General features: G+C 34.6%; 1 protein-coding gene across 1 annotated transcript in view; it reads right to left on the minus strand.

Moving 5' to 3' along the window:
- LOC134748027 (uncharacterized protein CG43867) overlaps positions 1-15520 on the minus strand; it is a 425760-nt gene that overhangs the window by 74906 nt on the left and 335334 nt on the right. The window contains exon 6 of the mRNA XM_063682745.1: positions 424-486. Within this exon, the coding sequence (XP_063538815.1) occupies positions 424-486 (63 nt within the window). The remainder of the gene's footprint in view (positions 1-423; positions 487-15520) is intronic.

Raw genomic sequence — 15520 nt, forward strand, 5'->3', positions numbered from 1 at the left:
TATAAATTGATTAAAAACATTTTGGATCAAAACAGATTGACGAAGGTCCCCTCGTGTAAAGATCTCAGGATTAATGGTAGTTTGCTGACGCTACAAATGAATACATACTTCGATAGACCTTGTCCCGTTTGTTTAAGGTTCAAAATTGGTTAACTTGTTGCCTATGATGGTACCTGACTTGCACATTGCAAGGGATATCAAAAACAACACCTTTGTGAATGGCTTTTGTTTTTTTTTTCATAAAACATGAAGCAAAAGGTAAGTTTATCAGGTTTTGATATTTTGTTTTTAAGAGTAAGTAACATGACTTGCTGCTTTCCTATTATTGGCCATAACTGGTGTCTAAGGAGTCTTACAGTGGGTTTACAATAGACAAAGGTTTAAGCGTAAAAAATAAAACTTAATAGTAACATTATAACATACCTTGTCCTCTGCTTCCTCGGCCCGCCCCTCGGCCTCGAGCACCCTCTGCTCGAGCTCCGAGAGCTGAAACAAACAAAAACACCATAAAAAATCACAAGAAATAACAAATAACTATATAGACTTTCCGACTTATCCTTTCAAACGGTACTGTTAGCGCCATCTAACGGCGCTGTAAAGCACAAACCCGCCACACGGTCAACCATCCACACTTTACCATGAACCCTTAGAAAAGCGCGCTGTAGCGCCAATTAGTTCTACTACCACCCCACAGATGGCGCTGTCTCACCGCGCATACTTTATTGAACCACGTGGCGTTATAGTTAGCTATTTATCATGAAGGCTGTAGAAAGGTATTATTGTTATGTAAGAGCCGTGCGGTTTCTGGGGTGGCGTATCGTATCGAGAAAGGGTGGTTCGTGAATGTTACTGATGTAACTTGCGTTTGATAAATATGTACGTTTTGCTTGATATACGGGATTGTTTGGATGTTTATCTACGCACATATCAAACAAAACCAAACCAAACCAAATTGGCAGTAAATAAGAAAAGAAAACTATACTCATCCTTTTCTTTTGGGTGCTAGTACTAGTGTAAGACAAAGATAGTATGATTCTCTCTGTGTTTGAAATGAGAGTCCTTTGACAAACTATAGTTGATATAGCAAATCTTGTCAGTGAATAAGAACAAAAAACTATACCCATCCTTTTCTTTTGGGTGCTAGTACTAGTGTAAGACAGAGATAGTATAATTGTCTCTGTCTATGTTTAAAATTAGACAGTCCTTTTAGTGCTCTAAAATGCGTTCAGAAACCGTAGGAAAGGACCAGCCTTATTAAAACCAATTTTACTATGAGAACTTTCTTGTCTGTGGTAGTAGGTAAAATCTGTATTTTAATGTTATTACAGTATCGATTTTTGTAAGGTTATGTATCAGTCAAATAAACTACTATTATGCAAACGAGAATGTGAGATACAGACGTAGCGACATGTAACGTTACCACGCTTGAAAAATAAACATGGCCATGTTTTTATTACCTTGAGATAAGTTTAATAAATAATAAAATATATTATTTTCATCGTCGTTTTATCAAAGAATATGAAATATCAAACGATAGAGTCTGTACAGAAATGGATATCAAATAACACGAAAGTAATAGGTACGTATTTTCCTTATTTTAAAATTTTAGGAAATTCGGTATTGTGGTACCTATTTAGTTCTTGGGAACGTTTAGAAAATATGTGATAGGTACCAATGAAAATAAAAAAAGACATATCTTGTTAAGGCGGTCAAAATTGTAGAAACTATGTAAGTACCTAATATAAAACAAGAAAAAAAAAACAACGTATAATATTTACTTATGATAGAAGGGATGTTTTCACATTACTACAAAATAAGATTAACAAAATTCCGGAGTTAGCCATCCATAATCATGTCAAAACTGAAACCTCTGCACAATAACAAAATGTCTATAAAACTGACATTTACCCTATACAAAGAGCTCCTTTCCCTAATAGAAGTAACCGACAAGAATTTCGTACGAATATAGGATCTTTTTTACAAACAGGGAACAGTTGTCACTCTGACCTAAATGTGTCATATTATTGCTCTATAAATATATCGTCGCCAGCATAACTTGGGCTCTATATTTAGTGTAATTTTCAACGTTTGGAGGTCAAGTTAGGTGGGGATTGTAAGCTGGCTTGCTATTACGTCGATTTAGGGACGATATGTGACCCGTCACGAGTGGAGTTTGGTTGGAGAGAGTAATCGTTCTCACTGGTGTAAAGCTATCACGTCAATACGAGTATTACAATAATAATAAGTTTTTGGCAAAAAAATCATTTTTGATACAAGCTTTTATCGCTGACTGTACTTTTCTTTCCACAGGCAATTAATACTCATCGAGACAATTCTAAAAACCCCCAACACAATTAGGTTGCGTTGTTTTATCACAGAGTACCTATGGCCAACTTCTGTCTCCATTATCAGATCAGCTCGATTGTACCATCTTATGCATTGTCACTCGACTTACAGTATGCTTTTCAACTTCATCGGAAACCGGGAAGTGGGTCAAATTTAACTTGCAAGATTTGACCCGTACAAACAGTTACATCCAGCTGTACCTACAAGCTTGTCTTTAGTCCAGTCTCTTTCTTTCGGTTGATGTAAAAGTGACCGAGATCGCTGCGTTTTTCTTTCGCATTTCACAAATTGTCTCCATCGAAGTAGGTTTCTAGGCCTGCATATTCTAGCTGGGACGCATGCTAAAAGATAGTCGATGTGTCAGTTTATGTTAAATTTTTTCAAATTATATTACCTAGTGTAATAAATAATATCTTTTGTTGATTTTAGAAATATATTCGTTGCACAATATAATATGTGATACGACTAAAAAGGTATGGACAGAGCTATGTATATATAACCGGTTCGAAGTGATTATTCATGCAATATGGTAAAATAACGCGTAATATCAGAGGTAAATTATATATATCTATATATATATGTATATATATATATACCTACATGTTTAGTAGGTACAACTGTAGTTTACGACCAGGTCAAATGCCGCGATACAATGATAATTCAGAACAATAAATACCTTAAATAAATACTAATTGACTAAGCAATGTCAATAGGTAACCTGTTAAAATAAAAGTACTGTTATCTTTATCTCATACAAAAAAGGTGTGTACAGCGACCTGCTTCAATCAGCAAACTTGCACACAGGCAAAAAGAGCTTAAGTTCTCCAGCATCTCCAAGAAACATAATACTTTTACTATAGGTCATATTCTTCCTAATGACTAAAGGTCATAACAATCCTATATTCCTATAAACAAGGCATTTTGATAAAACTTGGCTAAATTAATGGTTCTATGTTGGACAAGCTATCAATCACGGGGCCTATCTATTCACAAAACCAGCACACGTGTAATCCGCTCATCGCAACCATTACTTGACCCCAAGATACGTAACGATTATAAGTAATACACAGTTCACACTTATACCGTTAGCAAGTAGCAAATCGGTCCGTACTTTGTGAATTGCCGCCCTGATGTTTGGACGTTTCTTGTCCCATATTCCTGTTAATTTCGCGAGTTCAGGCGAATCGTGACCTCAAGGTTCGTAGCAACTGTTATCGTATAACTTAAGTACTTATACTGGTTATCTGTGCTAGGCAAGATTGGAATAGCGAAGCTTGAGTGATTGGACGCGAACGTAACGCAGTTACAGGAACGGTTTATCATCCGTAGAATTAAATTTCAGTCATCGGCGATTTCGTTGTAGGTCGAAATGCCGATTTAGTATAAATAGGGAGGTTTTACGGGTTAAGTAATTTTTTATTTTATTTTTTTTTCAATTTTTTTAGGTAAACAAACAATCACTACAAGGGAATATTTTGTCGAGTTTAGGATGGAACAGCAGATATTTTCTCTGACTGGAAACTTATTGATTACCCTCTATATCTACTAAATCTGCTTTTAACACTTCAGAGTAATTTAATGATAATAACAATGATTAAAACACAATTTAACAGGTAAAGTTAAACCTAGAAATAAAATAAAACACACAAGCTATAAAATATACTTACCTACAAAAAACGAACGCAATTACAAAGAAAATACCCCTTCAGAGATTCATTTCATTTCATTGATTGATCACTTTTTACTTTTTGAAAAAAAATTTTTTTTGAGGATCATAATATGTAATCATGTAATTTGACATAATTTTTATTAATGTAATGCAATTATGAAATATACAAAAATAAAAAAAAGAATCCTCAATACTTACCCTACCAAATCAATATACTGACTGGCACTGGAACCGACAGGCATATAATATGCCTGTAATATTTGAAGACTTGTCTTAATGCTGACCGTCTTAGAGAAACTGAAGACCTACATACAAAATCCCGACCAAACGGGAACTTCCTACTTTAAAGACGATTATAAACTAGGTAGTATTAAATATTGACCATGGCGTCGATTGAAACTCATGGTCGCTAATTATACCATCACCAGTGCGAATTGACAACAAATTTAGTTACTCGTTAAACTGAATTCACACGTCGGTAATGAGCTGGCTAATAAGTAATGATGGATGGTATGACGGATGGCGGTAATTGGTCAGTAGGGTGCGGTAATTGCTTTAGCGGGCTCTAATAAAATATAAGGTATCAGGTGTTTTCCGCTTCTTTTTACATGTTAACCCTTGTGCATATAAATATTTTATAATGTATGTATGTATCTGTAAATATAATATCTTAAGTAAGGAAAACGTAATAACATAGTTTTTACGCTAGCATGTATATTACTTATTGGTGCATGCATGGAATTGTGGTATAGTATTTTATTTCTAGTTTAATGCGTTAATAATTATGCTATACCAGTATTTTGTCATTTAATTCGTGATGTTGAACAAAAAATATCAAGTACAAAATTTTTTGTTATACCAACGTGTCTATTACATGATTAAAGGCAGACATGTGTCTTTATCTGGGTCGTATTAAATTGTAAGTTATTCCAATCAATCATCTCGCAATCGCACTACAAATCAATCTAAACAATCACAGACGTCCGCCCCGCTAGGTGGTCGGGCGACGAATGACGGGCGGCCCGAAATGCGACGTGAGCGCTTAAATATTTACAAACTACCCGCTTTCTTACTGTTTATAGCGCGCCAACCGGCCGCAAGAATACCAGAGAAAATACCCTTTTGTTTTATTTTACACGAGCGCTTGTTTAACTATCGTAGTCACTAGTTTGAAGTAGTTTGGAAATTGTAGCACGGAACAATGGTGGTAAAAGTTATGCAAATTACGTCCGTAACTAAGTTTTCTAAGAACTCGTTAGAAAGAAACCTTAACTTCCATATATTTACCTACATATGTAATTGAGCAAGTGAAGATGGTGCTAGTGAATTTTAAACACAGGTAAGTATCTATTTAATGTGTATTTTAAAATATGTTTTGTTTGTCTATTGATAGAAAGAAGTTATTTCTTAGTGATCTACTCGTAAACTACTCAAAAGAAAATAAGGGCCACTAAGAATGTTGATCATTACAGGAAAACTAATTTCATTATTTAAATATGTGAAACAATTCTCTACTTATTTAATGCTTATAAGCCTTAATAACAACCAAAGCCTTGTTTTACTGTTCTTGACAAAAAATACACTAGAGCCCATGAATTTTTAAAATTAATATTGAAAAGTACTAAAGATTTACTCATTTACACATTCATTACTTACACTGCTTACATATTACAATAAAAATATAGCCCTAAGCACTTCTACTTTTTTAAATTCAAGTTTAAACGGATAAGATCTTCAGGGCTTATCACAAAATTAATTTTAAAAAGTAATTAAAAAAAAAATCCGCATGCACAAGATTTTTTTGGAGGTCAGAAAAGATAGTTAATGATCTAATTAACCTATCTGACATTTAAATTTGCCAAACAAGGCACCAAACACCCTGTTTTCAAGTTGTGCTTTTCACGTAACGTTCAAAACACTTAGTGGCCCTTATTTTCTTTTGAGTAGTATTCTCTCAGTACAAAAATCTATTTTTTTTTTTTTTTAACTAAGCTACAATTCATAACTTATTTGAAATTGCGGAGTAATTACAAATCTCAGTTTCTCAAGGCGGTCGGCGGAACAGCACCGAATCCTTTAATAAAACATGAAAGCTAAAAAAGCTGAAGGCCGCTCAAAGCTTTATACAGATTTAACCGAGAGCTTGGAGGCAGGGTTACCAAGCGCCTATTTCATCACGCTGACAATTGACAGCTCACAATGACAATTTTCTGTACATGTCGATACTCGATAAGGACAGTAGCGAGAATTTACATTTAATCCTGATAAGGGCACTTATTTGTGTGATGAGCACAGATATTTGTTCCTGAGTCATGGGTGTTTTCTATGTAATTTAAGTATTTATATAATTTATATATCGTTGTCTAAGTACCCACAACATAAGCCTTTTTGAGCTTACTGTGGGACTTAAGAGTCCCCGGCAAGCTCGGCCGAATGCACCTTCCCATACAAACGTAGTTCCGCTCTCATTTTAAAACTACGTGTTGGATTGTAATGAAACTTTGCACATACAATGACATGAGGTATATTTAGATTATCTAGGTCTGAAATTAGTTCAATCAATCAATCTTTAAGTAGTATGGCTCCATCGATACTGTCGATGATTTCGCCAACGTCAAAGTGGGATCCACGTATTAATATTTCTTGATTTTCTTTAGCCAACTGTACGGTAAATAAAATTATGGGCCTCTAGGGCTCTAGCCAGACACGGTTAGAGGTAGAAATACCAAATGCTCTTAGAACACGACGTTGTTCGGTAGTTATTGTTGTTGTCTCGTAAAACCGATAGCTGGATTTTACGAGAAGCACATGGACTACCAGCCGTTGACTCCAAAATGGTGGTTAAACACGCTTTGAGATTAATTCTCCATTCACTGCACACTACCAAATTAGATTACTGTATAATAAAGCTATATATTACACTTTAAACAATATTAATGAGCAAAAAACAAAGGAATTAATCACGAGGCTACTATCAAGATGGCGTTCGAACCGGAAGTCCCTGAAATTAGTTTATATAGCTCCAGTTTATAAAACAAATAAACTAGAGCAAAAACAAGTTTTTGTATGAAAAACTTAAATTCGCTGTATTTTTTAAACTATGGTATCTGAAGGTATATAAACGAATTACAGACATAGATATACCTTATCCTTTTGTAAGTACAAAGTTTCAGAGCAATCTAGCAAGTCGTTTTAAAATGAGAGCGGAACTACGTTTGTATGGAGAACCGAGCTTGCCGGGAACCCTTAAATAAATTATAAAATTATATGTATAATTATCAGCATTTTATGACGAAGAAGTTTGTCGAAACTTTAAAAACTTGTCTTTGGTAGCCCTACTCGAATGCGGCTATTGTTCAAATATTAACCAAGTAAGTCGTGGTGAGGAAACAGTTTATAGCTTATTAAAGCTCTCTATAGCTTTGCACGAAAGCTTATCGATGTGTGTAACAATAAATACATCGACTTGATGTAAGGTGCATTGGGTTAACTTCGAGAGCGGGGTACTTTTGAAAATGGCAAATATATAAAACCTGAGGCACTTGATAATTTAGCAATACTTACGGCTACAGTAGAAAGCGCTTCTAGTTTAGTAGATATTTGCCATTATCAAAATTATGCTTCAAAGAAATAGCTTAGAAAAATAAACTATCTATGGCTAATGAGCAAATATTGCTCCTAAACATTTTTGTTAAATATTAACTATTAAACGGCTAAATTTGCGTCGGACCGATTTTTTTCCAAACTACTTAGACAGTAGATCCATTGTCTTTTATATAAACATTTCTGTAATCTATCATTGTCTTCATTATCATCATAAGTACATATATCTATTACCTATCACTAATAAGATAAGATATGATTATGATTATGGTTTTGATTATGTGAACTTAAAATTACCATGTTTAAGCAAATAAATAATTATCTTATCTTATCTTATCGTATCTTATAGGTATCTTACTTACACCTAAAACAGCAATGATGTTCAGGCTGTCACGCGGCCCATTTACCTCTTGTCAAGCCCTGGAGAAGAGCCATTATTAGCCAAGTAAACATAATAACATTAAAGTACCTACGTTGTTCAACAAGGGAGGTAGGTATGGTCATAATTGTTAACGAGAATCAATATAACCTAAACCTTTGTGGTTCATATGACTTATGAACATAATTTAAAAATCAAAAATTCCCTTAAGAGTAACTCCCGCTAGTCCCGCTAAACCTGCGTGAAATAATAAAAATGTTGTTTATTCAGGTATCAACCCATTACATTAAAATAATAATATATTTGTCCATGACAACTATATTAAAAACTGTTCTAAACTAAACTAAAATTAAAGCTATAATTAATACTAATTAAACAGTTGCAGCGGAAGCCTTGCTCATACAGTAGCAGGTTGCGTATACTACGTTAACAATGCTTTTCGTCGATTCGCTCACTCTCCCGACAAACTACCAGTAATACCACGCTCTATGAGCAAGTCTGAGAATATTTATTATAAACTTTACCCAGGTTTTTACTCAAGATAATAAATAATTGTAAGATTATATAGCCAAACTTAGATAAACCCGATGCAGGCAACTGTAATAAATTTGTATGTCTTAAAACTTAATGAGAACTTCCAACTCTTCAACAGAATAATCCTGAAGCGATTTTTGCGAAGTTCCGAGCTCTAAAAGTGCTAGATAAAGTTTTACAAAAGTTTTGGCATCGGATCATTAATTCAGCTTTAATAGAAGCTTATGGCATGAAAAAGTTGTAAATAAATATCATCATCTAGCAAGTCACTGTTTTTTGCTAATACCGCTTACGGGAACCTGTGGTCCACTTAACAACTAAGCCCAAGAATTGGCATAGTCACTAGTTTTTTTTATTACATCTAAGGATTAAGTATATAGTGAAAAGCTAAATTGTTATTTTTTAACCCCGTTTCGCTGCCATAAAGGGATGGCACGGAGATAAAAAGTATTCTATATATAATATAAACATAATATGCTATAATATATATCAGCTAACAAGATTTGAATGAAATCTAAATAAACAAACAAATTAATACACAGTGAATCTAAGCACCTAAAAGCATGTAAAAATCAGTATTGAGGTCCAGAAATGTAGCGATTATTCCCGTCATTTGATACAGACAAAAACGAATTTACTCGAAATACGAGAACGCAAATAAAAAGTATAACAAAAACTACAACTTTTAACAAGGTATTCCACCCAGATTCTCCGTTTATTTACCAACATTCTAATAAATCCTAGCTAAAACTCCCGAGGAAAATAACAACTGAGTTGGTGAGGTATTAAATTTTTCAGGGAAATAGAATTTTCACTTCAACTCGCAGTGAACTCGATTTATTAAGCCAATGAGTGGATTCCCCGCCTCCGGCTGTCTCGAGTTCCTTACAATAATGCTTTATTCTGAAATGGATATTTCCACGTAAGAAAAAAATTAGAGAAATTTAAGTAGAGTCTAAGCTAAGAGCGTTTTTACCCTTGGAGAAAGACAAAAGCTAGAGAGTGGCCTATGGCACCGAGAACTTTTATTTTTGGACTAACGCTTTCTTTTTAACAATAAACATAAAATAAAAAAAACACTTTTTACATTCTGCTTCTTTGTGTTCGTATCCGACACCCGATATCGGATCGGATAATGTGAAAATGCTCTAACTCGGCACCGACTTTATTGTGACAATTTTTCATAGAATATTTTACGTTTATAGTGACATTAACACACTGTATCATCGGAAAGTCTATGCAGAGTTAGCTCGGTTCTACTCTAACCATAGTTTGGTTTGGATCATGGTATTAGAGATTACGAAGTAATGAAGGTAAATTGGATTATTTACATTATTCGCATTTTTTATTGAACTTCACTATACCTATGCAACTACTATTGAATTAAATACATCAAAAACAAGTGGTCGATGATAGTTGACAAATGCACATTCAAATCCAATATCGATAAGAAACAAAGTATGCATGATTGATGCCTGACGGAGCGCGTCAGCTACAGATCAGCCAACTTACTGTACACCAAAACAAGGAAAAATATACTCTATCTCTTTATATTAAGTATGTATGTAAATCCCAAATAAGTTGGTAGAGTTTTCGGCGCGACACAATTGAGGAACTGATTGTCTCTCCAGTGATATGGAAACGTTTAATATGTGTCTAAGCCACGGTTGAACGAAATGAAAGGGATTTTTGGAATAACACTGTTATTGAAACTAACACAAAATATAATGTACATGAACATTCCCTCCCGACTTTATAGAGCCAGAAATTACACTTCATTGACCTAATATTTGATAGCAAATAGTGAAGCCAGTAACGCTTAAAATACCCTCTAGTTAAAAATAGGACCAGGATAATACTAGCCTTTTTTCAGAATGTATTATAATAACAATGTAAGGATTAATCAGGCGTTACTTTGCGGAAATCCATATTAATTAATACCAAAAATATTACTTTGATAATCCGCGAAAAGATAACGTGATGGGGTAGTCCCTATCAATGTATTCCAACTAAATAAAAGAGTCGTAACAAAAAAAATACCGCAAAACTACGCTTAGCACATCACACACAGTTGACAGAATGAAAAGTTTTCGTGAAAAAAAAAAAAACGCATTCAACCGCCAATCAACAGAATGGGTGCAATCCATCACTGTGTCAGGAAAATTCCAATTTCCATGGGAAGTTCCATCTATTTCTGAAACTGGGAGCAATTAAAATAACTTCTGTGATGGTTCATTTATCATCTCGGCTGACATCTGATGGCTTGTTTATTGAATCTAAGATAATGTTATTAGGGGAAGAGGTAAACAAGACTGAATCAAATAGAAAGTGTAATTTTGTGATAAAAGATAATTGTTTCCGGCGTTCATCATTATCTACGAACAATGAAACATGTTCTTACCCTCTTATTTATAAAATATTACAAGCCTCAATTTGTTAATTTATGTTTTACCAATATTTTACAAAAACAAAATTAAAAAAGACAGATTAAGACAAACGAATAATAATTAATTGAGGCTTGTAGTTAGCCTGTTTATGAATAACGGCATTAGACGCCCGCAATAAGTACAAGGACAAGGTTTTATTCTACACTAAATACTGTCATTCATAGCTTTTACTTTGTACATTGCTTGCTTAGTTCAACGTCGAAATAAACAGAAGCTTACGATATCCGTACACGGATTGAAATCACGTTATTACGCAAACACGCTAACGGCGGCTAAGTCTGCCAAACGCACAAAGTTTCCCCGTTAAGTCGTTCACCAGGACGATTGCCATCTCGTTGGGTTTGCCATCTGGATTGTTCTGGATTAACGTTTTAGTACGATGCACACCTGCCAAGTACGTATATTGGGTATTGATTCTTAGTAAAAACAAATTTTGGCTCGTAAACATTGGAATATATAGATGGCGAAAACACTTGAATAATTTTATTTTTTAAATGGGTAAAATATTGCTAAGAAGCACACACTTTTGTATGTCAAGGGGAGATACTTAAAGAGGCAAGAAACTTTCTACAAGTAGGAACATAGCTCATAAAATCGAAGGAAATGAGTTTGGTGATGCTAACGACGTTATTTCCTTGGTCTCTGACACGCTTCTTATGTCCTATTGATCCAAATCCACCTTTTTATTATTATTACTGAGTAATTTAAATCAAACTGGCTAATAATCCCTCTTCATTAGTTGAGAGAGAATGTGGTGTCTGTCCACCTGAGCTCGTGGCCTCCAACTCTTCTATGTATCCACTTGACTGAGAAAGTGCTCGAACTGGCACACTACTGACTATTTTGGAAAAACTGGCTATCATTGTACTATCATGTAAATTACTCTTACAATCAAATCTAACTTTAGAAAGACATAAATGTAGAATAACATTACTACATTTTAAGTAAAATGCAGCCAGAAATTTCAGCTAACCGAGGCTTGAAAGAGCTTAATCTAGAAGTTACCAGCGGCCATACGTTAGCGTAACGATCCCTGAAGCCGAGTTCCCGTAGTTTTAACGGCCGCTTTCATCGACTTTAAACGTCGATTTAAGACTGCAACCGTGAAACGAGCCACGGGGCCGTTTGCTTTTAATAGTTTTTTGTTTCTTTAAATACACTGAACATGTTACACAAGAATAAGAAAATCAAACCTTTAGGTACTTATCTTTCTCATATGCAGTGTCGCATTCAGTACGGATCAACCGAAGGCCGAATCCGCGCGGCCCCATACTTTAATAGCCATCAGTTTTCAGTAAAATCTTCCTCTCCTAGGCTTAATGCCTGCTTAAGGGCTTTTCGAAAAAATCAAGTGACAAAAGATAGGTCAGCACGGTTCAAGAACCAATTTTGGCTGAAGTTGTCAAGTTGGCACAGTGACATCGACAACCGGCATCATGGACGGAACACCAATACAATATACAATTATGCGAGATGCGAGTGCAATAGAGATGTCAACAGGCGGGTCAATGTACGAAAATCTATATGGGACCCATCTCTTCTTTAGTGCGTTTATAGAAAGGGTTAGAAAATAATAATAAACATGCCTATTATGTCATTAAGTCCGCCTTTTGTACTGTAAGGTTAAATAAATAAATAAAATTAGAAACATAGAGAAACCTATACCTACCATGCAATGCAGAGCTTAAAAAAATTGCTTTAGGTAAGTGATAACTTGACTCGGAAGTTAAGGCTCCCCCCGCGGGTTGCTCACCTTGTCGTGGTGGAGGGGCTTAGTAACCGTAGTGTTTGGGCCGTTTTGGAAAATTAGTTTCACGCACAACGTGAGTCTGTGTCTGTTTCAATTAGTGCTAACGTGTTTGTTGAGTGAGTTTCTTAATTGTTTCCGTAATGTTGAGTTTGTTTAGGGTGAAAACGTTAACCAAGTCTCAGTAAGTAACAGGTAAAACGAAAGAACTGTCTAAATTTTGTATCATGAAAAAAAAAATACATATATTTACAACACACGAACAAATGTAAACAAACAACACTTACCGAACCAATACGTGCTTAAAATAGTTGAACCAACCAAAAAAAGTATATTCTCTAATAGGTATCCACTGTATATATTAACAATGTGAGCAATTAGAATGACGTAGGTGCTTCTAAGAAAAAAAAAATTGTAAATGTGCATACTGTCAATGTAATTTAACCTTTTTATTTCAGTAGTCATTTTAGCTGTGGGCATATTGCATTTTTTTAAATATTGAATGTAAAATAAAAACCAAGAAGAAGTTTCCTCGAAGTAAATGTTATTAAAAAAGCTTTGTCGAAGTATAACTAAGCGTAAATAAAACAAAACAATACCTTTCGCATGAAAATCATTTTTAAAAACCAGAGACAAAAGAAATTGCCTATCTACCACAGACGGACAAAAGAGCATCATACCTATCCAAAGAGATATAAAACGCACGACGTAAAAAGTAATTTGAACGTTCTGAAAGAGCGCTGTCATTTGCCGCCAGTGTTTAAAAATGGCGCCAGAGGCTGAACTGTCCAGATCTTTTATTTGAAATAGAGCATAAGTTCTAGTGAACTATTTTGGGTGAAATATGAATCGAGTTTTTTGAACACTGTTTCTGATTAGCGTAAAATAAAGAAATACTGTTAAGAAGTTCTTGTATAGGTAGGTATCTATAAGTATACGGGCCAGATTTTCTTAACAATCACAACACTGAATAATGGCATGGGGAACACCTGGTAGGTCTGCTTCGCAATAGAACTCTTTATTATAGGGTATTGCTTAAGTATGTGCCTGTTTTTTTTTTACTTGATATCTGTATGTAACTAAAAGGCTTCAAGTCTTGCAAGCCATTTTTCAGCCCTAATAAAACCAACTATACTTCAAAAGCGGCAGTTCCAATGGACTATGTTGCAAAACGAATCCAAATATCATTCAGCTGTGATTAGTTCTAAGGCAAAATATTTTTATAAATGGAGAAAATAACTCATAAATAAACCAGTAAACCTCGCGATCTTTTTGAAAATAAATATTTGATAAATAAATAGACTAAGTAAATGAGCAAAAAATATTGATATTATTTATTTTAGAAGAGGAAATATCCTAATTAGACAAGTCTTAAGCCCCCATTACAATGTTTTCCTACTTAGGAAATTTCTCCAGGCAGTTTTAAACCTAAATTTTTCTTTTTATTCGCTAAAAAAATTTGCATTGTCAGGGTTCCCTTAGCGGGCTTTGACCCACTGTGAACCTGATCCAGTCGATCCACTGTCGACCCAGAACTGAATTACAAAATAAATTTAAATTAAAAAAATAAACAATGAGTCGAAATATAAATCAATGTCATGTACAAGTACCTTATTAAATTAGTTAAAAAAAATTCATACAGTCATATATTTCCGATAAACACATTAAACTTGAATAATCGAAAATATTTGCCCACGAAGCAAATTCACTAAAACAGATCTTGTCGTTGTGTTCACTTTATTAAATATTTACGTAGGTTAGTAAAAACTTGTTGCCAAGGGGCATCTTTTACGCGGATTAATTTGCGTTTTCTCAGAATTTGCGATAATTACTGTGCACCACCAACCCACTGTCAACCAGCTTACCCTACACATGTAAACCTCGGCATCCGGACGGCGAAAATGACTGTGTGTTTCTTTTTGATCCCCCCTGCGGTCTTTTTACCGCGACAATTTATTCAGTGGACATCTCCGCTTTTTGCCTGTGCTTAAATAATTGTTCAGGGCTTTGTTTGACTTTTTCACTAAAGGCGAAGTTGCTAATGAGAATTTCGGCGAAGAACAGGTGTTGACTTTTATGAAAGTTTAAGGAACATTCGAAAACGTAAAAGGTAATACAAAATCGTTTCACGTGTTCAAGGTTTAACTGTACTGCTGTAAAAATTTAAAGCCTCATGACAGTGATACTGGATAAGAATACCCTCGGTATTGATTATTATGTGACCACGTGCCTAAGCTACTTCCATCCAGCCCACCATACAAAAAAAATTGGCTGTCAAACCCAATGGTGTTAGGAAATATAATTGAATTTATTTTGTTTTAAAATCGAACGGAATAAAGGTTTAATATTGTACAATTTTAATTTTGAATTTTTATCAATGTTATTTTATATTTTTATTTTTTATATTTTTTTATATTTTTTTCTATTTTTGTTTTTGTAATTTTTGTAATGTGGTAAAATATGGGTTTGTAAGACCTGAAATAAATGTTTTTTTTTAAAGCAAATAATAATAATAAGCCCGCAGGGCAGCTTGTGGCGAGCTGTTGGGGAGTAACGACCCCACGAACCCGAGTGCTCCAGAGAGTCGATCAGGGTCTCCGTCTCCGCCTCCCGCAGGACTCTGTCACGTTACTCCCTCCTCCACGTATATTGGAGGAGTGAGTAACGGAGCTGGGAGTGAGGAGGTAGAAAGGAAAGATAGATATAACAGGGGTAGGTTCTTTATTTAACGGCTATTGTCTAAATATGACACGCTACAGATGGTTTAAATTACAAAAGAATAAAATAAAGTTTAT

Source organism: Cydia strobilella, chromosome 15 (assembly GCF_947568885.1).
Source record: "Cydia strobilella chromosome 15, ilCydStro3.1, whole genome shotgun sequence".
NCBI lineage: Eukaryota > Metazoa > Arthropoda > Insecta > Lepidoptera > Tortricidae > Cydia > Cydia strobilella.